Raw genomic sequence first — 25,309 nt, forward strand, 5'->3', positions numbered from 1 at the left:
TTTGCCCTGTTTATCTCAGCTCATCCTCAACAGGGGGTCTTGCAATTAAAATGCATGTTTGCTCCCATTTCTTAGCTTTTTAAACCCTAGAATTTAAACTCAAGAACTCCAGGGCTCCAGAATCCTCCTAGGTAGAAAGTCACAAAGATATCTGCACAGACAAGAGGTTGCAAATTTGTGGCTTGGGATACATGCTGCTCACAGCCCATGTTTTATTTGGCAGGTAAAAGTTCAACCTGAAGAGTGTTTTCATTTCCTTTTGGTTGCTGGTGACATTTGAGAATACAGACCCCAGCTTTTCCTGAAAATCAGACATTCTAGTAACATGGGCTTCCATTCTTATATGCCACGGAGGGGACAAGGAACTACTGCTTCTGGTATTAGAAACTGAAGGCCTCAGGTCCCCCAGGTCCCAGCACGCTCTACTTTGGACCCTGTCTCTATTCGATGGGTTACCTGTCCAGAACCTGTCCAGTTCTACCTTGAAAAGAGAGAGACAAACAAGGAAAGAAACACAGAGAGCATGCTTGTCTGATTATTGTTCAGAAACACTGTGGATGCTGAAATATTAGAGTCAGTTCTGGGTGGTCAAGTAACAGAGCTCCTTGTCTGATTAATTCAAGAATCCATAACCGCATGGCCCCCAGGACCAAACAAGGGCTTTGACGAGGGACACAAACAGCCCTTTTCAAAGCCTCAGTGCTCCAGAATGTCAGAGTCTCTGCAGACATAGGAGACATCCCTCCTTCATGCTGTAACCCATTCAGAATCTTATGGAAAAAATAAGTACTGATTTGCACTGCATGTACTTACAGATTAAAAAAAAAAACCTGATCCTAAGCACAAGTCCAACTCATTAGCTTTGGTGGTGTACTCTGGTATTTAGGGAAATCAGGTCGCAGGAAATCGTATGTGTATGTAGGCACATATATATTTATATTTTCAATTCATTAGCGTTTCCTAAATGCAAAAGCAATTCTGCTGTCACAGAGAAACAGCATGGCAGAATATTCGGCAGCCGGGATTTTAAATAAAACATGCTTTTTCTTCATAATTAATATAACAAGGTTTCCTGGCTTAGGACTTGGCAAAGATCCCAGGAAAAATGGGGAGAGGGGGCTGGTGTGACGTGCTTGTGACCCAACGAACAAATTCCAGGAAGAGTTTGTGCTGAGCGAGCTCTCCTCAATCACTTCATAATTTGAAAAAAAAAATTTTTTTTTAACATATTGACAACAATGGCTAATAATCACTGTAGCAAGTATTTATTAAGCTTATTAAGTCTTTACTATATGTCAGACATTGTGTGCATTATATTTATTACCTCACGTATAGCTTCCCCACAGCCCCATGAGGTAAGGACTGCTGTCATCCTCATTTTGCAGATAACAAACTAAGCTTTAAAGAAATTAAATAATCTGCACAGATGGCTGCCCTGTGAGGTTACAGAGCTGGGATTTAAACCCAGAATGGCTTGATGCTGGTCCCGAATTCATAACCTCCGTGTTAGAGGCTGCTGTGACAGGCACTACCCTGAAACGACTGAGACTCAATGTGGGATGGAATGTGTCCAGAGGGACAGTGGCCTCAGATTCCAGCTTCAGGCAGGAGAAAAGTCACTCCCACCTGGAAGCTTCTCCTACAATCCCTGAAGCTTTCCTTGCCAACACGAGAGGGATCAAGTCTTGCTAGATGGCTAGCCCATTAGCGCAGAGCTTTGAAAACTTTAGTCATGAATGAATCCATCTTAGAAATTTTGCCAAAGCCCAGACTAGTTTCTTAATACTTTCTGTCAACCTAAGTAGATTTATTTTTAAAGGAAATTGTCACTACTATCAATTGGAAAATCAAAGAAAAGGAAACAATGATATTGAATTCCAACTGGCTGCAGTTGTCATTCTAAAACTCCATGCAGAACTCTGCTTTCTCTTTGGTAGGAGGGACGATTAGGACGAGTGGCTCAGATGGTAAAGAATCTGCCCGCAATGAGATCCCTGGGTTCGAACCCTGGGTCGGGAAGATCCCCTGGAGAAGGGACTGGCAACCCACACCAGTATTCTTGCCTGGAGAATTCCATGGACAGAGGAACCTGGTGGGTTACAGTCCATGATCTCACAAAGAGTCAGACATGATTGAGCAACTAACATTTCACTTTAGAAGAGAAGGACTTACCAGCACCACCCCAGTCTGTCTTTGTTATGGGATTGGGAGAGCTTATAGTAAAACTGAGAAGGAAATGGCTTTCTCATGCTGTGTTTTGATGTGATGTCTCTCCATAGCCAGGCATCACCTGAATCAACTTGGGTACCAACAGCAGTTTACATCCCATACCAGGGGAAACACAGACATAAAGACAGCTTCGCGGATGGAATTGGTTCCTATTTGTGGGAAGTTACTTTCCTGGGAAAGTGAAAAAAATGAAAGAGATAGTCGCTCAGTTGTGACTGACTCTTTATGACCCCATGGGCTATAGCCTGCCTGCCAGGCTCCTCTGTCCATGGAATTCTCCAGGCCAGATTACTGGAGTGGGTAGCCATTCCCTTCTCCAGGGGAGCTTCCCGAACCAGGGATCAAACCCAGGTCTCCTGCATTGCAGGTGGATTCTTTCCCTGGTCTGAGTCACCAGGGAAGTCCGCTTCCCTGGGAAGCCCTGGGCTTTTCCTGAGAACTGACTGGCCGAGGAGGGGAATATCAGGGCTCGTGCCCATGTGGTGGGCCTCAGACACAAGGCCAACCCACGCTTTTGTTTGTTCATTTGCCTTTTCAATGGGCTCCCAAGAGCATGATCACATCCAGAAATGAGTGTTTTTTTCCAGCCTCCTTCTCCTGGATGGTCTCATGCCCGATCCCTCGGCCCCCTCCCTGCAAGCTCCTGGGGTAACCCGTTTGCACCAGTGTCTCTCACCAAGTGCTTATGTGAAGAGCAACGGATGCAAATGCTCTGCAGTCCAGTCCCCAGCTACCTGGGCAGAGGTGGTGCAGGCGGCGCTGGGTCGGGCACAGGTGACCGCCTCAGACGGAAGGGATCCGGCCTTGACTTCCTCCCCGGCCCGGTCCACTCGTGTCCTCACAGGAGTGCATCATCCCACTGGGCCTGAGCTTCTTCCTCTGCTTGTAAAGGGTCTGGGCCAGCTCCTCTTCACCTCCGGGCTCATCACTGTGGTCCTGTGAACAGCTTCGCCCAGTCTCCCAAGGAGGAGACCACCCAGAGGGACCACTGGCTGCTGCTTCTCCTTTGGCCTCAAATTTTCCCATTAGAACCGTCCCTCCTTACCTCCAGCTCCAGGTGAAAGCAAAGCCACAGTGAAGCCACTGGCTGGATAGCATTGCACATGTGCAATGGATACATAGTTCATGTGCTAAAGCAAGGATGAGATTTCTTGTGACCACAAAGGATGGAGCGGCACCACTTCACACCTATCAGGATGCCTAGAACCTTTTAAAAATGAAAAATAGCAAGGATTGGTGAGGATGTGAAAAAATCAGAACCCTCATTTATTGCTGGTGGGGATGTTAAATGGTGCAGCCACTGTGGAAGAGTACAGTGGTTTCTTAAAAAGTTAAACAATTACAATGTGGTCTAGCAATTCCACTTCTAATATCAACCCCAAAGAATGGAAATTAGGAACTCAAACAGGTACGTGTACACCAATGTTCAGAGCAGCCTTATTCATATAGGCAAAGGATATCACAACCCAAGTGTCCATCAGCAGATGAACGGATAAACAAACTGTGATATGCCATGGAATACTATTTAGCTATAAAAAAGAACATAATTTTGATATATGCTAAGGATGAACCTTGAAAACATTATGAATAGTGGTGACATAAAGCCAGTCACAGAAGAACACATATTGTATGATTCTACTTACATGAGGTACCTAGAGTAGGTAAATTCATAGTGACGAAGTACAATAAAGGCTACTAAGGGCTTGGAGGACGAAGGAAGAGAGCTATTTAAAACATTTTTTAAAATTTATTTATTTTTGGCTGTGCTGGGTCTTCGTTGCAGTGCACGGGGTTTCTCTAGTTGTGGTGCTTGGGCTTCTCGTGGTGGTGGCTTCTCTTGTTGCAGAACACAGACTATAGCTGCAAAGGCTTCAATAGTTGGGGCTCCTGGGCTCATTTATGCCAAAGCATGCGGAATCTTTCCAGACCAGGGCTGGAACCAGTGTCCCATGTGTTACAAGGTGGATTCTTAACCACTGGACCAGCAGGGAAGCCCAAGAGTTATCATTTAATGGGTACAGAGTTTATATGTTGGGGATGAAGAAGAAGTTTTGACTATTGATAGTGGTGATGGTTACATAATACTGTGAATGTAATTAATGCCACTGAATGGTATACTTAAAAATGGTTAAAATGAAAAATAGTATTTGTATGTGTTTTACAGTTTTAAAAAATGACTGAGGCTTTGCATAATTGTTCATCTCATGACGTAGCTTGTTTGCAGCAGGGGCCAGAGCAGAAGGATGGTGTGAGGGAGGCAGCAGTTGGAATGGTGACTGGAATACCTGCAAGCCCTGTCCTCTCTCGCCTCCGCCTCTTACCCTGACCTTGAGCCCTTGGTCCAGCAGTGGGGGCAGACCCTTCTGAGCTGTGCACTCCTGCCCCCGGCTCACTTTCCAGCCCTGCAGCCTCACGTAGCCACAGTGCAATTCTCTCCTGCCCAGCTGCCTTTAGGAGCAATGCAAATCCTTCCCCGACGTAGTGACATCTGTTCTACCAGCAGGGCGTGATAGAACATCCAAGCAGAAAGAGATAGCTGGGATATGAATTCCAATCTTACCTACCAGGTGAAAGGTTGTTCTGCTATAGGCTCATTCTAAGTCAAGGTTCTGGCCCCAAAGGTCAGGTCTAGCCCCACCTCTTCGCTCTACTGCTCGCCATTCCTCTGAGAACATGTTGCTGTTGTTGCTCTTCAGCCCCCCAGTCATGTTAGACTCTTTGTGACACCATGGACTGCAGCACATGAACTCCCTATCCCTCACCATCTCCCGGAGTTTGCCCAAGTTCATGTTCACTGTATCAGTGATGCTGTCCAGCCGTCTCATCCTCTGACACCCTCTTCTCCTTCTGCCCTTGATCTTTCCCAGCATCAGGGTCTTTACCAGTGAGTCAGCCCTTTGCATCAGATGACCAAAATACTGGAGCTTCAGCTTCAGCATCATTCCTTCCAGAGAATATTCAGGGTTGATCTCCCTTAAGATTGACTGGTTTGATCTCCTTGCTGTCTAAGGGACTCTCAGGAGTCTTCTCCAGCAGCAGTTCAAAAGCATCAATTCTTTGGCATTCTGCTTCCTGAGAAAATGTCCTAATAGTTAATTCCTGCAGACCATCAACACAGACTTTTAGTCTCTGCTTTTTTGTTTTGTTTTCTAGAAGGTTAAAATTGTAAAATGTAGAGGAAGAACCTGAGTTGAAATGATCACTAGATTAAAGATAGGACAGAAGAGATTAGACCACAATGCCCTCCACCCACAAGGAGATTATGCTGTAAGTCATAGGATCCCTCTCTCTGCCCCTCCCTGCCTTCCCCACCAACCATCCTTAGCCTAGAAGACACCATATTATGCTCACTGGTGACTGGGTTAGGGGGTGGGATGTTAACATTACTAGTAATTTGCTTCTAACTCAGTTCAGTTCAGTTGCTCAGTTGTGTCCGACTGTCTGCGACCCCATGGACTGCAACATGCCAGGCTTCTCTGTCAATTACCAACTCCCGGAGCTTGCTCAAATTCATGTCCATCCAGTCAGTGATGCCATCCAACCATCTCATCCTCTGTCAACCCTTCTCCTCCTGCCTTCAATCTTTCCCAGCATCAGGGTCTTTTCCAATGACTCAGTTCTTCACATCAGGTGGCCAAAATATTGGTTTCAGCTTCAGCATCAGTACTTCCAACTGGGGAAGGCCAAAGTCCTGAGGCATGGATCCTTTGTGAAAGCCCGATTAGAGATGGACCAGCAGTTGGATCTCAAGGGGTCTCACTGAATCTACTGTAAAACATCTACATTTCCATGTGCCAGAAGTAGCTATTCCTAGCCCTCTCAGAGGAGCTGGGGCAGCTGTGACCACTCAGCCCGGGTGAGACTGGGATAAACATGATGGAAAAAGCAGGCAGTAGCTTGTGGGCTTTTCGATCTGGGCAGGAATGTTTGCTGAGATGTGTTTGTCACAGTGAACTGGCTGAGGTTCCAGCTGACTTTTGTGCCTACCTTGGATGTCCATGGAGCCTAGCGGCCCTTTCTGTGTCTGCCGGGCCTGGGCTAGCCTGGGTAGGACCTGCAAAAACTTTCCAAAGACAGGGGCCCAATCTCTTCACCAGACTGAGGGCCCTGCCTCTCTTAGGATTAGGTGGCTCTCCTACTTCCTTCTCCAACCCTTCATTATCATGTTTGCATGCAGTGGGTCCCTCATCCCTCGCACAATGACTCTGGCATAAGACTGGCTCCATTCTACTCTGGCTCCAGCATTTACTACCTGAGTTACTTTCGGTAACTTAATGTCTACAATGGACATAATTATAGTACTCCAGTTATCGAAGATTATGTACAATAAAAGAGACAAAATGCACATAAAACATTTAGCACAGTCCTTGGCAACTGTCAGGTCTTAATAAATGTGAACTGAGATCACAATTGTCCCCTCCTTCTCCCCATTTTCCTTGTTTTGCACCAGTGATCTTCCTCTTTGGATTTACAAGTCCCAGGAATAAGAATTCTTATCCTTTCCCTGTCTACAGAGAGTAGAAAGAGAAAGCATTATTGGGATGAAAGTAGGTAGATGCTGTCTATTCACAATCCCCATGCCCCACCCTCACCCAGGTGAGTTACAGGATCCAGGTGTTCGGCACAAACAACTGGCAATTCTTGTGGCCTTTCTGGTTTGGTCCAGCCTGGTGTTAAGACTGCCAGTATCGACATTTCCACCACAGCCTCTTTTCTGTGGGTGGATCCAGTGACTCACGAAATAAGTGGGCCTGCTTCGGACCCCTGCGACCCCTTGACATCAGCCCAGGGTGCACAGCTGGGAGGCAGCTGCTTCAGACTCCCAGAGCCCGTGGGATCTGAAGGGCCCCCAGCTCACGAAGGTCCTGCTTTCTTTTTGTTTAGTTTCCATTTGAGCTCCAGCTCCGGTTCCAACTCCTGGGAAGGGCACGTCTGCCACCTGCTGGCTATGGGCAGTGCAGCACCCAGCTGTCCCTCAGGCTCCAGTTTCCAGTTAAATTGTGGGGCTCTGGCCTGGCCTAAGTCCTGCAGGTCTGGATGAAGGCCTGTAGAGAGGGACAGGCCTTGGCCTCCAGACCACTTCAAGGAGAGATGGAGAGACAGACAAAGGACTGGACCAAGCCTGAGCTGACTGGCTGTGATGAGGATAAGATTGAAGGAGGGGGTAACATTTGTTCTCCCCTCATTCCTCTTCTCTGGCACCTACCTGGCACCCAAGCCCAGAGGTATCAACGTCAGACACTCCCCGAGCCCAGAAACACCCTGAGACCTGAACCCGCCCTTCCTCTGCCAACTTGCCCTCACCTCTCCGAAACAGGCACACTCCAGGCAGCAAATGACCTCTCTCTTTCTCTGTATCCTTACTCCTCCCCAACTTTTTATTTTATAATTTGTCAAGCCTCTAGAAAAGTGAAAAGAATAATACAATGAATACTGTTCACCCAGACAGATGCAGCACCGATCATTTGCCATAGTTGCTTTCTGCCCTGATCTTATGTACATACATTTGATTTGGTTGGTTGGTTGGTTGGTTGGTTAGTTGGTTGGTTTGCTGAATCTTTTGCAACTAAATTACAGCCATCCCACTCCCTGCTTCAGGACCTTCTTAGAACAAAGACATTTTCCTATAAAACCACACTTCCACTATCACACTCAAGAAATTCAACACTGACACAATAATACTGTCTAACCTAGATCTATATTCAAATTTCCTGATAGTCCCAATGATATCCTTCAGGGCTTTTTAAAAAAAAAAAAAAATCTAGGATCCAATCAAGGATCCTTCACTGCATTTAGTCGTCATGTCTCTCTAGTCTCATTTAATAAGGAACAATCTTCCTAGCTGTTTCCTCTTTTATGACATTGGCAGACTTACAGAGTTGAGGCTAGCTGTTTTGCAGAAAGCCCACGGTTTGTGTCTGTCATGTTCTTCATGAGCAGATTCAGGATAAGCATTTTTGTCTAGACTGTTGTGCCCTTCATATGCATTCTTTCTTCTTACCATTTTACCTAAAAATGACTGAAGGGGCTACAGTGAAACAGAAAACTAAAGCTTCTGCTGGGGAGTGGAGGAAGCAAATACACCAAACTGCCTAGACTGGGTACCAGGAAAATGCATCATGCTGACAGCAGCTTCCAGGCCACTGAGAACCAAACGGAAGCCTGTCAGAAGATGGAACTTCTGTTTTCTAAGTCAGAGGTCAGCAAACCTTGCCTGTAAAGTTCCAGACAGGAAATATTTGGGACTATACTGTCTCTGTCACAACTGTCCTACTGTCCTACCATTATAACATCGAAGCAGTTAGAGTCAGTATATAAGCAGGTGGGCGTGACCATGTTCCAATAAAACTTTCTTGGCACAAACACAATCTGGCTTCAGCCTAAGGGCTATTTTTTTTTTTTTTTTTTGGCTGATCTCTGATTTAACTGGAAGAAAATATTCCACCTATCAAATAAATAACACTTTCTCTTTTTTCCTGATGTACTGAATTTTAAAAACAAAGGGGACAACAGAGGATGAGATGGTTGGATGGCATCACAGACTCAACGGACATGAGCTTGAGCAAGCTTCAGGAGTTGGTGATGGACAGGGAAGTCTGGCATGTTGCAGTTCATCGGGTCACAAAAAGTCAGAAATGACTGAGCGACTGAACTGACTGACTGCATTTTAAAAACAAAGTAAACACTATTCCTACCATTATCTATTTTTTCAGCAAAACTATGTTGAGGCATGCCATATGCCAAACCCTGTGCTGGATAATGGCTAAATACATCAGTGGTGAAACAGAAAAAGCCTTGATTTTTTAAGAGAATCAGAGTTTGATGTGAGCAACAGATAACATGCAAATAAACACATATAAAATTATAAGCTGTAATGGGGACCATGGAGGAAATGAATGGATGCAGAAACAAAACTATGGGGGTGTGTCATACTGATGGGGGAGGTGGGGAAGATGCAGAGAAGATGACATTAAAGCTGACACAGTGGCAAGGGAGGAATGGTGGGGCAAGCTATCTAGGCGGAAGGATTAACAAGTGCAAAACCCCCAAGGAGGGAAGAGCTTGGCTGGTGCCATTTTGAACCCAGGTCTGGTTGGAGCATCAGGAGAGAAACATCATTTGGAGAAAAGGGTCTGGGATGAGGTTCATAGGTCATGGCAGGTGTTTCTATTTTGTTCCAAGAACAATGAGGAGCAACTAGGGAGTTTAAGCATCTGTCCATCTCCAACCTTAAAAAGCTGTTGTGAGATAGTCGCTCAGTTGTGTCCAACTCTTTGCAACCCCACGGACTGTAGCCCACCAGGCTCCTCTGTCCTTGGGATTTCCCAGGCAGGAATACTGGAGTGGGTTGCCATCCCCTTCTCCAGGGGATCGTCCTGACCCAAGGATTGAATCTAGGTCTCCCGCATTGCAGGAAGATTCTTTACCCTCTGAGCCACCAGAAAAGTCTAAGGCAATCACCTAGACATGGGCCTGAATGTGAATCCTCTCAGAGCTGTATGACCTCTGAAACTCAATTTTCTCATCTTTGAGCAGGCTAATAAAAGCCTCTTCATAGGGTTGTTGTAAGAGTTAAATGCAGCAATGGATAGTCAGGTAGAGGAGACACACAATCCGTGGTGATCACGGTAACTGAGAAAATGGTCAGTACCTGGGCAGCCAGGTTCCAACATAGGAACAGATAAGTGCAAGCACTCTGCATTCATACTGGGGAGAAAGAGTGATGTTTCGGATGCTCAACCAGCACAGGAAGAGTGGGGAACATGGTCAAAGAGGCCCTGCCACTCTCTCCAATCCACACCCCCACGCCCCAGCCATCAGAAAGTATCTAGTGCTGCTAGGCCCTGGCTATGACCCCGAAACAGCCCTTGGGCTCACAGGAGCTCCGGAGAGAGCCCAGCCAGCTCGGAGAACTCACCCTTGCTCCCCTCTGTGTGATTTTCTTTTTCAGTTCTCCCTGCTGTCTTTTCTCACAGACCCGGACCCAGGTGAGTGTGCAGAATCCCTGGGGCTGCCCGCCCCACAGGCTGGTTCTGGGATGCAGAAAGGGGGCCCTTCGTGTGAGTGTGGGTGTGACCCCAGGGTTCCAATGTTTTGGAAGTGACTTGGACCCCTTTAAGGATTTCCCCAAAGAAATATACTTCCGGGCATTTATGCGTCCACAAACAGCATTTCACACAATTTTGAGTTGAGATGAAACACTTTGCCTTGGCGAAGGGAGGATGTCTTGAGCAAGGGCTCCAGGCAGGCCAGCCCTGTGCTACCCTGCTCTTTCCACTCCTTCAGTGGGAGGCCAGCAACTCTCTGTGGAGAGGGTGGTGTCGTGTAGGCAGGCTCCAGGCTGGCCCATCCCTGCAGATGACCTCCCACCAGCAGCCCCGCTGGGATGCTTCTCCTCCGAGTTTGTTTCCTCAATGTCTTTTCAGACAAGCTCTTCTCTCACAGACACACCTGCCACCTCTCACCTTCTCCCCATCCTGTCTCCCCTGCCTGGTACCCTTGGCTGAGCAAAGCGGCTCCTTCCTGCCATCTGGTCCCCCCTGGATCTCTATCTCCAGGTCCGAGTCTCTTTTCCTGCTCTGAGACCCAAGGGAGATAACTCCACTCACTACTTCACTGGGGCGGGGGGAAGAGAACGCATCCCCCACTGGTATTGGCCCCATGTTGGTCACCCGCAGAGGACACGAGCCAGGCACAAGGAGACTACAGTCATGTCTCAGCTTTGGATCAAGGGTCTCTTTGGAGCAAATATGGCACTAACCGGGTCAAATTCAGCTTGACAGTCAATATTCTCTGGCAGCAAAGCCCTACATGGGCAGACACACTTGTGCTGGCTCAAGGCAGGTGACCTTCTCCCACCCCATGTGCTTAGGGAATGTTTGTGAAACTGGTACGAAATACACATGAGTGTGGCATGCCGGGGTTTGAAAGAATCGAGGTCTTTCCTCAAAGCACAAGAGAGTGTTGAATTTGACAACATGTAATTCCTTGGAAGGATCATATTTCAGGGAGGGCTCCCTCAGATGGCCAGACCAGCAGTGTCCACACGTGGAATCCAGGGAATATCCAAAGTCAAGAGATGGGATGAGCTGCCCCCACCCCAGCCTTCTGCACAAAACTGCACAGTCACCCCTGAATGGGCTGCTGTGGTCTGGGTGCCCAAGAAACGGAGCTGCAGAACTGGGGTCGCACAGAGGAAGAAAACAGGACGTTGAAGACTCAAGGGACCTCACTCTCTTCACATACTTGAAAAGCAGCCCCACGCTTAGTCCATGAGGCAGCCTTTGTGGGAGTTAAGAGGGATATTTACCTCAACACATTTTACTGCCACCTGCCAGAAAGTTGCAAAAGACATCTACAGTGACTCTGAGTTTATGACGCCCTGGATTGTGCCGTGAACAGTGTAAAGAAAATGGACTATATGCAGTGGTTTTGCTGAACAGACATCACAGAAAAGGGACTGGGTACATTCTATGCATCCACAAAGCTCTCAGATTTAATTAAACACATTGGAAACTATAGTGTCAGATTTGATCTGCGAATAGTAGATCATCAGAGTTCTCAAAAAAAATCTCAATGGGCTTTGGGACTCTTGGAAAATAGCGCGTTCTCCATCCCTGGTGGTATTCAAGCACAGGCTGAAAAACCACTTAATGGACATGAATTTGAGCAAACTCCAGGAGACAGGAAGGACAGGGAAGCCTGGCGTGCTGCAGTCCACGGGGTCTCAAAGAGTCGGCCACGACTCAGTGACTAAAAAACAACAAAAACAGGGAGTGGAAAGAGTGGGGTTTAACATGCTGAGTTTCTGGGCTTTATAAGAACTCTGCCAATGGCTTCTGAGAGTTCAGTGAGTGGAAGAAGGGACCTTGGAGCAGGCCACCCACAGGTTCCCGAGTCCCTCTCAAGGTGTTCGGTCAGCCTGTGGCTGTGGCATGGGGTGAGATGTCGTGACTGGGTCTGTCTGCAAAGAACAGGTTAGGTTCTAAAGACTCCTCTGTTTGTGTCTGATTTAATTTCATCTGAGGCTTGTCCTTTGATGGAATTTTGTCAGATTCCCCGCCAGCCTTAGACAATGGTGGGGCCAGAGATACACCGTGCTCGTGTGCACGGGCAAGCCGCTGCTATGGTTGATCCTGCCGGACACAGTGTGTGGTGAGGGCCTGGCTGGCACAGAAGAGGCCGGGACACAGTCCCCAACGGGTGCAGAGGAGGTGGCCATCAAACCACACAGACTCTGCCCATCTCCCCAGCGCAGGTGACGCGACAGCCCACAAGCCTGTGGAAATGCCTCTTCAAAGCCGGCTAGACTGGGCCCAGCAACACAGGCTGAGCGCATCCATCAGCTGTCCTGCCGCCTGCCAGCAAGGGTCTCTGCTGGGCTTGCCCTGTCAGCCGGATTGGAAGCGTCAAATGCAGGCCGACAGGGCTGGGGTTTGGGGGCGGCCCTCGGAGGAACGGTTTGTGCCACAGTGATGGATGGTGCCAACAGGGACGGCGTTCCAGGGATTTCTACTCCGTTCCACACATCTGGCGAGCTCTTTAACCCAAACAGCTGCAGAGCCCCATCCCAGGAACTCTGGAGTTTTTCTGCAGGGACCACGATAATCCCGGTCCAGGGACCTGGAGCACATGCCAAAGGAGATTTCCCAATGCGTGTTACTTCCTGGAAGCTAAAACCCATGGACTTTCAGGAAACACAAACCCACAAGAGGCTCCTGGGCTCATAAAAAGCAAACTAGACTTGGAGTCAGGTAGACCGGGGTTCTGACATCATCTCTGCCCTAACTTTTCCTTTTCTATAAAATAGAAATAAGAAGACCTGTGCCATACGGTTTTGTTTTGTTTTTTTAAGGTTAAACAGATTGTATAAAACCACATTTATTTAGTATAGTCAGCAATACATAGAAAATAGTGAGTGTATAATAACCTCTTATTTGGATTTTTGGAGTTAAGATACTCTTACCATTCTTCCTGATAAATTCTAAAAGCAGACTCTGATAATTAGACAAACCCACAAGGGGTTCTTTTTATACCTGATATGAAATGCTTCTGACAGCTGCCCCATTCTTCCCCCAAAGCTTTCTCCTTTTCTATAGACTAGAGTACATTTCTGATAATCTGTATTTGAACCTGGAGTGATTTTTTTCAAAATCTACCAATGGAACCAAATTTCATATCAGGCTGCATGCAATCCCTCTCTCCCCAGGTGAGCCCTTGGACAAACTTCTATACTCCTGTCAAGCTCATCAGGCACTGTCTTCACCAAATATTGATGACCCAAATCTCACAGTTTCTCTCCTGAATTTTCTGTTTACTCTAAACCAGACAGACACCATTTTTGCTGGCAGAGCCGTGTGCCCACTGTGTGTTGGCTGATCAAAAGGAAGGGAGGCTTGGGCACTGAGGGAAAGCTTGATCTATCAAACACATATGTCAGGGGCTAATAGGGCTCTGTGTTGGGCACTGTGGAGTAAAAAAGAGGAATGGACATGGCTCTTATTCTTAAGAAGCCAACTATGTAGTTGGAGGAAACAAATCAGATAGACTATGTTAAATACGGAATGCAAGAGATATGCCCTCTGAGATTGAGCCATGCAACCTAAAGTCCTGCAACCAGCTGAACCATTGAGGAGTTCTAGTGTCTAAAAGTTGTATCCCACCAGCAACTGAATATTAATCAAACTATGTGGGTCTGTTTGTTATTACTACATGATATAGTCGACCCCTGAATGATTTGAGGGTCAGGGATGCTGACCCCAATATAGTCAAAAATCTACTTTGAGTCCCCCTCACCCCCAGCTTAACTTCCCCGCTGGCTCAGCAGTAAAGAATCTGCCTGCAATACTGGAGACATGGGTTTGATCCCTGGGTCATTAAGACCCCCAGAGAAGGAAATGGCAACCCACTCCAGTATTCTTGCTTGGGAAATCCCAGGGACAGAGGAGCCTACAGTCCCTGGGGTCGCAAAGAGTTGGATATGAGTGAGCACACACACACACACACATACACTGCCTTGCTTTGCAGGACTATAATTCAACATCTATGTATTTTATTCCCTCCTTAGCTTTACTGAGGGGTGAGCAGGCCTTGAAATAGAGCTAGATTCAAGTCAAAACCCTCCAACAAACATTTCATCCATCCCTCGTCATCTGGAAAAATCATTCCATTCCATCTATCTGTAAAAACCTCCCCTCATTTCCAAATATCTGCAATGGTCTAACCAAGATCAGCCAGTCTGACCCTCAACTGTGGGAGTGATGGGAGAAATTACAGGAGGAATTCAACGGCACTTATCTATAAACACCTGTTGGAAAAACAAAAATCAATTCTCCAAAGAAAAAAGGAAGAAAGAAATGGGCCCATCAACTCATTACCAAACCCATTGTCTCTGCAAAATGTCAGTTTGAAATCTTTCATGTCAAATTCAGAAAAACACTTTTTCCCCCTCACTCTCTCCCTCTCTTTCTCTACTTTATCAAGCTAGCTGGAAAGAAACTTGATTTGCTCCAGGAAGACAATGGCCTTATCTTCAATCTAGATCCTCATGCCTGGGAAGGTGGCCTCCCCTGGGAGCATTTTCATAGTGGGGAAAAGCAGCTCGAGCGAAATAATGAGGAAGCAAAGGGAGTCTTGACTTGACACTGTGATAAATGAGGTGAAACTTTGGCAAGGAACCAGAGTTGGTGTATTCAAAAAGGAAATAAAAAGATAGTTCCATTTTAATGGGAAATATAAAACAGCCATTGTGCAAAAGTCGATTTTTCAAAGGCCAGAGAGATAAAGACTATCAGGGAATGACTGAGAGGCCAGTAAGATAATGTGGTTGATAATCAGGCTTAGGTAAAGTGGCATCCTCCGAGCCATCAGCTGGCTCTGTGGGAGTGCCTTTTCAAGTCGGCTATCTGCCTTTGCCCCTACATCATTATCATATGCATCTCCGGAGGGCTTTCTTGCAGCTTCAGCTTGCCAACTTGCCATACTCCTGCCAGCTGGAGACAGCAAAGTCAACCCTACTTCTCTTAACGTCAGCCACAGAGCTACCAACATCTTCCAAAGCTCCAAACAACAAACAGCTTGGGTCCAGCCTTACACACACCTGCTTTTCCCAATGGTCTGGTCTAGTGTGAGGTTTACCGTCATGGCAAAGGCCGTACACTGCCCTTTCTCTCAGTGGGCAAGATCTGTGGACCTTCCCAAGGTTGTTCTTGGGTGATTCCTAATTAACAGGCTAGATATGCAGTGGGAATGACTGGACCCCTTTGCCAAGGGCAAATGTGAATTCTCTGAGGCATTGTGAGAAGCCTGCTGAAGAAGTTGCGAGTGTGCAATTTAGGGGTTATGTGGAGGTAAGCTGCCTTAGTTCATAAGCTACCATCTGTGTGTGACCTTGGACAAGTTACTGAACCTCTTTAGACTCGGGTTTCTAAGTTTCAAGTAGAGATAATAATACACTTCCTAGATTTTCAGGAGAATGAAATGGGATGGTTCATGTAAAATGCTTAGTACAGAGCCTGGTAGATAGTAAAGACTCAGCAAATATTAACGGTTATGATGACTCTATAGAAATAACTTGGGAGCAGTTTGATGCTGTGACCGAAAGGGAGGTGACAATTTCTTTGACTTGACTGAGCTGAAGTGACTGGTAAAGTCCCACTGAGAAATTTCATTCACAGAACCACCCAACAAGGCACCCAAGTGCCCCTGGATCTGACCCTGGGCAGGTCTCGTGTAGCAACTTGGAGGATTCCTAGACCCCAGTCATCTTCCTGTTGTTACAGGTGAGGAAACGGAGGCACCGAGAACACAGTTGGCTTGCGTCCCAGGTCATGGTTAGCGAAAAGCCAGAACTTGACATCTTCTGCCCATTTCCAGTCACGTGCTCTTGACCTTGCCAAATGCCAGAACTGGCTGATTGGGTCATAACAACCCCCCAAATGAAAATTCACAATGCCTGACCGCTTCTATACACCCTATCAGTGTCAGGAGCTGAAAAGACAGAGGAAGCCTCTTTTAGGGCCTAGACATCTTCGGAAAACGGGGTTGTCAGTGAAATAAAATGGTGACTTCTTTAAGTCTAACGATTAGGGTTTCTTCTGTCCTGTTCCCACATCTGTAGATTGGACTCCTGACCAGTATGAGTACAGTCAAGAGGATTATAACCAGCAAGAGAATGCCAGCTCTACCCCTGCCTATTCTGACAACCCTGACTGGTACTACGAAGAGGATGGTGGGTACCAAAGCTGTTTGGGGGCCCTCCCGAAAGGAGAGCAGCGTACCTAGCAGGGAGTTTACCTATGACCATATGCAACGGCTCTCCCCCTCCTCTCTGAATGGCATCATAAAATAGGTTTTGAAAAAAGTTATTTAGAGTGGCTTTTTTTTTCTTTTCTGGCTAGAATATACTGTGAAAACTGGGGAGGTTGTTAGAGACCATCTCTTCCACCCTCAAATGACAGGGGAAGCAAGTGAGGCCAAGAGAGGAGCTGACTTAGCCAAGATCACACGGCAAGTTAGTGCATCGTCATCCAGGTCTCCCGACCCTGTGGGTTAGAGTCATGTTCAAAGTCATTCCCAGAGCTTTCATGACATGCGGGTCCTAATTATGCAGAAGAATTTCAGTTAGCATCAGGCATCAGACTGTGGCTAACACACAGCTGGCATCGGGACTTCCCTTTCACCTGCGCTGGGGTTTCCTTTCTCTTTTCACTCTTCGGAAGCTTTGCACGGTTGTTAGGTTGTGTGTGTGTGCATGTGTGTATCCACACGTGTGCTTCGGCCACATTTGTTTTTGTTCCTGTGGCTTCTTAGCCCACGCAAAGGGACAGAAAGGAAAATGAGAACCTGGGCCTAAGCACAGGCACGTGACTAAACCAGGAGAAGGAATGGGAAGCACTTAACAGCTGGAATAAAAGCTGTGTAACTGCGAAGTGGTCTGGAAGGCAGGGCCAAGATCCGGGGCATCAGGGGAACATCAGAAGGGACCATCAAAACAAGAGCCAGGCCCAGGGATCCTAGTTCCTGAACCAAAGAACAATGTGTGTGAACAGAAGGATAAAGAATTCCCCAAGGGAAGATCCATTCAGACAACCATGAAAAGCCAAAGGCACAGATGAAATATGACAAAATCTAACTGAACAAGTAGTTGAAGAAAGATGAAGGCCACTGGGTCATTTCCTCCTCGCCGTCAATTCTTCTGTCCCCCTCTTGCCTTTGGTCTTCTTTCCTGATGTTCAGAAGGCTGGTGTTTCATTAGGGGTGGGTTTTCGTTCCCCACTCCTGACCTCCACCCCTGGGCACTGGGAGTAGGGGAGGTCTTCAGGCTTGTGAAATGCCTTCAGCATCAGAGACAGACCCCGTGGCACTCCCAGCGAGCCTGGGAGGAGAGAGACAGTGATGACGGGAAAGGGGAGTTACTCCAGGAGAAAGGCCCCATCCAAAGCCAGGCCGAGGGAGACAGGCGCGATTCCTTCTCGCCTCTCCTCTCACTAACCCGAATCCCTCCCTCTGCCCTTGTGATGGCAGTGTTCCTGGCTCTTTAAGGGCAAAGTGTGTTTCCCCCTTTCCCTGATCACTGGCTCTGTAGTTCCTCTCTTATTTGGGGGCAGGAGGCAGAAACCCAATGAGCAAAGGGGGGCATCTCACCTGCTTTTCATTGCAAACCTTGACTTCTGCCCATGTGCTTTAGACCCATGCCTGTCCAACCCCTGTACGCGCGGTGGGGACTGCCTCATCAGTGGGACCACCTTCACGTGCCGCTGTCGGGACCCTTTCTCTGGAAACAGGTGTCAGAATGGTGAGTGTACCTTCACCAGATCCACTCTTTTCTCCAAGTTGAATAACAGGCATTTTTGTTCCTGCAATTCTAGGGTGGTCATGAAGGCTCTCAGAGATCCCATGGAAAGGCTGAAAACCACACATATTATATTATGCATAAAGGATTCCTCAGCCTGGTCAAGGCAACATCTCCCTGAGTCCTCATCCCCACGTGTTAGATTGGACTAATATGTCCATTCCACAGATGAGAACACTGACGAGATAAGAACTGGATCCTGACCAGGTCTCGTGATTATTGTTGCTTGGAGCGTTTAGACCAACTTCAACAGAAAAGTGTTCTCAAATAGGGGAGCAGGAAGGTGCTCAGGGCACATAAGGCCCAATCCTGTTAGAGAAGGGAGACCAGGGTATACAGGGGGCTTGTGCATGGTCACACATCTAGTTAGGAGAGGAGCAGAAATTAGAGATCTGGAGCCTGATTCCAGCTGGAGGCTCTCTTCCTGCCATCCCTTACTCATGGAGACTCTGATAAAAGCTGTGTCTGCCTTTAGTGACCTCTTGTGGGCATAGCCTGAGGTGATAAGATACTGGGAATAGAATTCTTGTGGGCCATTTATACCCTTAGAGAGAACCTGGATTCTGTCCTATCTAGTGACCATATAGCTGGGGTGGGGGAGGCAGTGAGGGTTTTAAGGTTGACTTCTTTTCTCTGTGCCCTTTTCAATTATTCCTACCATTTTCTTAAAGAAGAAAATTCATGTATTTATTTGGTTGTGCTGGGTCTTAGTTTGGGCGTGTGAGATCTTTAGTTGTGGCATTCAAACTCTTAGTTGTAGCATATGGGATCTAGTTCCCCAACCAGGAATTGAACCCAGGCCCTCTGCACTGGAAGCATGGAGTCTTAGCCCTTAGGCCACCAGTGAAGTCCCTCCTATCATTTTCAACCCTACAAAGTCTAAATAAATGCTTCAGGATGGCTTGGGACATCAGGCACAAACACAGCATCTGAGTTTATCCCTCCACTTCTTGGAAGAGTGACAAAATTGTAAATGGAACATAAAATCAGCTATAAAGTGAAGAAACTCAAATTGCAGATCCATTTGGATTTTTTGAAGGTTTAAAATTATCAAAGTGCTTATAAAGATAGAATAATAAAGGCTATGAGCACTAGGAACTCATAAGGAACTGGGAAGTAATCATCCATGACCCAAGGATAAGGGAAGTTTTCTGGGGGGGTGGGATGAGGGATGGGGGATGGGTAGCATGGTGTTTCAGAACCATGGACAAGGGCACATGCTCTACCAGTTACTATCACTACCTTCCCCAGGACCACCTCCTAAATACTGTACTGTGCAGGTACCTCTCAATGTAAAATGTGCCCCAAATAACATCCTGTACTTTGACAAAACTTCTCTATTGATTTCCCACAGTGCAAAACAAGTGCAAAAACAATCCATGTGGCCGGGGAGACTGTCTCATTACTCAGAGTCCTCCTTACCACCGCTGTGCCTGCAAACACCCTTACAGGGGTTCAGACTGCTCCAGAGGTAAGTACTGGAAGTCTCTTCTACGCTAAGCTCTCTCTACCCAGACTTATGCCTGGGATGTCAATATCCTACTGTGTGAAGTCCAGATACCAATCCAAAGTTTTGGTGGCATTCAAGATGGCCCTTTTAACTAAGACTTTTTAATATTCATTATCCCTGGAGAGTCCAGGGGTAATTGACTGGTCTGTGTGCCTTCCCAGAAAAAATCATCTTGAAACGCACTTCTAGGAAGTAAGCCCTGGCCCATTCCTAGGATGAGTCATGTATATTTATTCACTGCTGTGAGTCAGGCATTGTCCCAGGAGATTTACATTCTCCCAAAAACACTACAAGAAAGAGTTTTACAGATGAAGAAATTCAAGTTCAGAGAGGTTAGCTAACTTGCTCATGGTTACACAGCTATCAAGGGGCAGAGCTAAGTTTCAACCTCACTCAGACTGGCCCCAAATTCCTGTTCAGTCCATGCATCTTGTTATTCCTTACTGAACAACCCATCTACTTATATACTCATTGTTGCTGGCCTCCATCATATTGCTTCACCCATGTTTGTTTATGTTCTGAAGGTGTGTGTGTATGTTTACTAGCATGTCAGTGGGTCTCTCTTTCCCCTTTGGTGACCCATCTTCTGTGAAAGGATGGACACCAGAAAAGTGCCACCAGCATCTCCTCATCAGCTCAGATGTAGCTGCAACTCCTTCTAAAGAGTCTTCCTGGACCCACTCCCTGTGTTCACAGTGGTTCCCGTGTGCAGGCCAAATCCCTGCCAAAATGGTGGCACCTGCTCCCGGCAGAGGCGGAGGTCCAAGTTCACCTGTGCCTGTCCTGACCAGTTCAAGGGGAAACTCTGTGAAATAGGTATGCGTCTCTACCACAACTTCTCCAGAATCTCAGAGCCACACAGGAGGCCTCTGGAATCCTTTATCTGTTGGGGACTTGGCAGAACAGGATTCAAGTCAAGATTCCCAAGCACTGCTATTGCTTCAGCCCTCCAACCAAAGGGCATAGGGTGTGTCCTGCTCCATGTAAAGGATGTAAGAAATGGGGATATATGTAGGCAAGTCAAATACACCTGGGCATCCTTGGTCCTCAATGCACCTACCTCAATGCACCTCAGTGCACCAGTTCTTGTTTGAGCCAAAATTAAAGAATTCAGTTCCCACCCCACCCCCCATCCCCATGATATTCTGTGTTTTTAAACTGGATTGAAGGTGGAACATTCTCAAACCACCTTCTTTCTGGGACCTGTGGTGAAATCTCTGGGTGATCAAGATTTAGGCCCAGTCCTCTCACCACCTGATACACCTGGCAAGTCCTTTCCGGGCGTGCCACGCCAGTTGGCCTCAGCCCTCACATTCCTGCCTGCTCTCTCCGAGGTCCTGACGACTGCTACGTTGGTGACGGCTACTCTTACCGAGGGAAAGTGAGTAAGACAGTCAACCAGCATTCGTGCCTTTACTGGAACTCCCACCTCCTCCTGCAGGAGAATTACAACATGTTTATGGAGGATGCTGAGGCCCATGGGATTGGGGAGCACAACTTCTGCAGGTAAAACTTACCTTCCTCTCTCTGCTCAGTCTTGGCTACTTGTCAGGGTGAGGATTTGTTTGTCCTTTCCCCTTGCTCCTAGTTTTCCTGAACCAGCTTAGTGATTTTGGAATGGAACACTGAAACTCATCAGGTTACTATCAATAGGAAGATTTTCCAACTCAGTATAGGTTATGTTATGCTGCTGCAACAAACAACCCCAAACCCCAGATGCTTGAAAACATCAGTGTTTCTTTCTCACACTGCGTATTTCATGTAGGTTGGGGTGGGGGTATTCTTAACCCAACAAAGTTACTCAAATATCCAGGGAGGGAAAGGAGAGGCTGGAACATGGAGCATGAGATTTTTACTACCTCGAGCTAGAAGTGACACATCATTTTGGCACACCTATTTCATTGGCCAGAAATAGTCACATGGTCCCATATAAACTTCAAGGGAGAAATGGAACATCAAAGGAGAAAATGAAAGGTTTGGTGAGCCTTACAGTCTCTGCCACAAGGATGTGCAGGTTTTCCCAGATAAGAATAATGCTATTTCCATCCAGACCATTCTGTTGCCTTCCTCCCTCTGCTCATTGTCTAACCAAGGCCAAGGACATTCTATATGGTCTCCATATAGAAACAGGGATTTTGTGTATGGCTTTCAACTGGTTCCATTAAGCAGAAAGATTTCCCTTGTACAACACACAAGTGCCCTTCCACCTTCCACTTGAGCTGTTCCTTCCATGGGATTATCTTCAGGGTAGCCTCTCTCAGAGAATTCTCAAGCTCCGAATTTGAAACTTTGGGCAAAGGAGCCCTTCTCTCACCCTGTTTCCGTAGTTATTTCATGTTCCTAACAAAGAAGGATCTTCAATAGGGATCTCATTTATTTTCTTGCAAAAAAATGTGTCTTGTGGATCTGGCATAAAGCTTGTGAACTACTTCTTGGTTATTGAGATTCCCCTCCAGAAGTTAAGACTTGGTCCCAGAGCTATAACCACCCTTATATGCCTAGCTTTGCTAACCTGTTGGAGGAATGGAATAGAAGGTGGCCCTGGGTGTGGGGGGCAGAGGGTGCAAGAACTTGATATTCTTTTACCCAAAGGTCCAGTGGGTTCACCAAGCCCTGACTCCGGCTTACTCTGTTTGTTTGTTTTTTTTAGAAACCCAGATGGAGACAAAAAGCCCTGGTGTTTCTTTAAAGTAAACAATGCAAAGGTGAAATGGGAGTACTGCGATGTCCCCGCCTGCTCTGCCCTAGGTAAGACCGTGGCTGTCCGGAGGTCTGGTAGTGGGGAGGTTGTAGATCTACAGACAGATTTTCCTGGAACTCTCTCTCTCTCTCATACCCCTACCCTCCCTCCACACCTGCTTCACCATTTGCCATCCTAGTGGCAACGCAGCTCCCCAGCGCTCTGCTCGCAGGTCGAGCAAACCTGGGCAGCTTTGTAAACTCAGGCCCCCTGGCTCCCAGTTACTGCATTCAGCAAATACTGATCGCATGCTTGCCACATGCCAGGCACTGTGCCAGGCCTTCAGTTTTCAGTGGTGATCAAACATTGGCTGGGCCTTTACAGCCTCTCAGGATGCAACATGGACTGAATTCCAGCTTCATGGTCTTTCTGAAAGGCTGTCTTGGTCCATTTCCCTACCCTCATCTGAAGCTATGCACCCTCCTGCCCTGATCAGTGGAATTACTTCCATCAACAGTTTCATTTTTGGGCCTTTGCTCTGTCCCATATATGCTCTTGTCCATATCTAACCATTCTTTGAGAATCACCCCAAGTAATCACTCCTCCTGACTCAAATGGTAAAGAATCCACCTGCAATGCAGGAGATCTGGGTTCAATCCCTGGGTCAGGAAGAGCCCCTGGAAAAGGGAATGGCTACCCACTCTAGAATTCTTGCCTGGAGAATTCCATGCACAGAGGATCTTGATTGGCTATAGTCTGTGGGTCACAAAGAGTCTGACACAATGGGGCAACTATCACTTTCAGTCACTCCTCCAGAAAACCCTCCATGATCTACCAAGTGAAGGGTTACCTCTCACTCCTTACAAACCTCATGAAATAGATTGGGCACCACCCATACAACACTTATTGCTCTTTCCTTTGGTTGACAATTATCTGTGCAAATGTCTCATCTACCCAACTCTATCATCTGGGTATCTTCCCCTAGACACCAAAAAAGCCTACAAAAATCTATGTGTGCGTTAACATAGTTAAATACATACCCAGAGGTCAGTGAAGAATCTGCCCGCAGTGCAGGAGACCTGGGTTCGATTCCTGGGTCTGGAAGATTCCCTGGAGAAGGAAATGGCAACCCACTCCAGTACACTTGCCTGGAAAATCCCATGGACAGAGGAACTTGGTGGGCTACAGCCCATGGATTTGGACTCAACTTAGCAATTGAACCACCAGAGATGGATTTCTAGAATGATACTTATTTGCACATGTTTTATTGAAATACTGTTGCTATAGAGTGTTATGTAAGTTGCAGGTGTATACTAGAAGGATTCATAATTTTTAAATGTTGTACTATATTTATAGTCATTATAAAATATGGACTATATTCCCCCTGTTGTACAACAAAATAAATGCCCTGTAGTTTATTTTATACCTAATACTTTGTGCCTTTTAATGCCTTACCCCTGTCTTGCCTCTCCTCCCTCTGTCTCCCCATTGCTAAGCACCAGTTCATACTCTATAGAGTCTGCCTCTTTTTTGTTACAGTCTCTATTTGTTGTATTTTTTAGATTCCATATATAAATCATATACATTTTTATGTGTTTGTATACACATCAAAACAAGAAGGAAAAAGCAATGTCTTCATCATTAATTCTGTAGACTTGCTTTGTGTTAATCAATGTGCTCAACAATTTTTTAAGGGTATGTATAAGCATGCAGACTTTTTTTTCTTTTCACTATACCGAGTGGACTTGTAGGATCTTCCGTCCTCCACCAGGGATTGAATCTGGGCCTTTAGCAGTGAGAGCACAGAGTCTTAACCACTGGACCATCAGAGAATTCTGCCAATAATTGTTAATGCACATGCACCCATCCTATATGCACCAGTACAGTCTCTTAGCTCTGGACACTAGCTCAGCTTCTAAGGCAGAGCCATACCTCTGATAAGGTCCTCCTGAGAACCTAGAGGGAGGGTGGAAGTGTGGTTTATTTCTCTTGTGTTTCACAGACGTTGCCAATCCAGAGGGAAGACCCGCGGAGCCCTTGATCAAGTTTCCTGAGTTTGGGTCCTGCGGGAGGACTGAGATAGCAGAGAGGAAGGTCAAGAGGATCTTTGGAGGCTTTAAGAGCACGGCGGGCAAGCACCCGTGGCAGGCGTCCCTGCAGACCTCGCTACGACTGACCGTCTCCATGCCCCAGGGCCACTACTGTGGGGGGGCGCTGATCCACCCGTGCTGGGTGCTGACTGCCGCCCACTGCACTGAGTAAGCGCCTGCTGGGAGCAGAGGCCGGGGTGGCCAGAATCCACAGGGGGTGCTGTCCCCTTCCCATCTGATCAGCATCTTGACAACTCTGGCAGGACTAGCGGGTCTGATCTAACTCCAAGGGCAAAAGCGTGTCTCCTTAAAACCAGACAACAGAAGAAAGCTCCTGTGTGTAGAATGCTTACCACGTGCATTACATGTGTTATAACAGTCAAGCCTCAAAACTGACCGCTGAATGACCAGCAGGAGAGCTCTATGAGCCAGACCATGATTACAGATGAGGATACTACGGGGCGAGAAGTCAGGTCATCTGTCAAAGGTCACACAGCTCACGGGTGTGGTTCCAGCCTCTCAAATTCTAAGACTAGTTCCTGATCATCATACTTTCCCCTTACAGGATAAAAACCAAATATCTAAGAGTGGTGCTTGGAGACCAGGACCTGAAGAAGACGGAATTCCATGAGCAGAGTTTTGGGGTGCAGAAGATATTCAAGTACAGCCACTATATTGAAATAGACGACATTCCCTACAATGATATTGGCAAGTCTCTTCTATCCTGTTTCTCTTGTCCTGGGATGGGTTTCTCTACTGACAGAAAGTTGAGGCTTGGTTCTGGAAGGTGCTCTAAGCAAGTCTTTCATAGACCCTGCAAGGTAAAGCCTTTCTTCCAGGGCGTTTTAGTTCTGAAAGGTCTGTGTTAGTGTTGCAGATAAATGTGCACAAGCTTTTAAACTGAGGGGATGGAACATCCGATGCGAAGAACGGTGTGCTGCGCAGAG

At 46.9% G+C, this 25,309-nt stretch overlaps 1 protein-coding gene across 1 annotated transcript in view; it reads left to right on the forward strand.

Annotated features, from left to right (window-relative positions):
- The window catches only part of HABP2 (hyaluronan binding protein 2), a 33,793-nt gene that overhangs the window by 3,924 nt on the left and 4,560 nt on the right, over positions 1-25,309 (forward strand). The window contains exons 2-10 of the mRNA XM_065923378.1: positions 10,181-10,217; positions 16,349-16,459; positions 17,918-18,025; positions 19,437-19,553; positions 20,289-20,408; positions 20,927-21,098; positions 22,243-22,340; positions 24,275-24,530; positions 24,928-25,070. Coding sequence (XP_065779450.1) covers positions 10,181-10,217; positions 16,349-16,459; positions 17,918-18,025; positions 19,437-19,553; positions 20,289-20,408; positions 20,927-21,098; positions 22,243-22,340; positions 24,275-24,530; positions 24,928-25,070 — 1,162 coding nt within the window. The remainder of the gene's footprint in view (positions 1-10,180; positions 10,218-16,348; positions 16,460-17,917; positions 18,026-19,436; positions 19,554-20,288; positions 20,409-20,926; positions 21,099-22,242; positions 22,341-24,274; positions 24,531-24,927; positions 25,071-25,309) is intronic.

Source organism: Muntiacus reevesi, chromosome 2 (assembly GCF_963930625.1).
Source record: "Muntiacus reevesi chromosome 2, mMunRee1.1, whole genome shotgun sequence".
Lineage (NCBI taxonomy): Eukaryota > Metazoa > Chordata > Mammalia > Artiodactyla > Cervidae > Muntiacus > Muntiacus reevesi.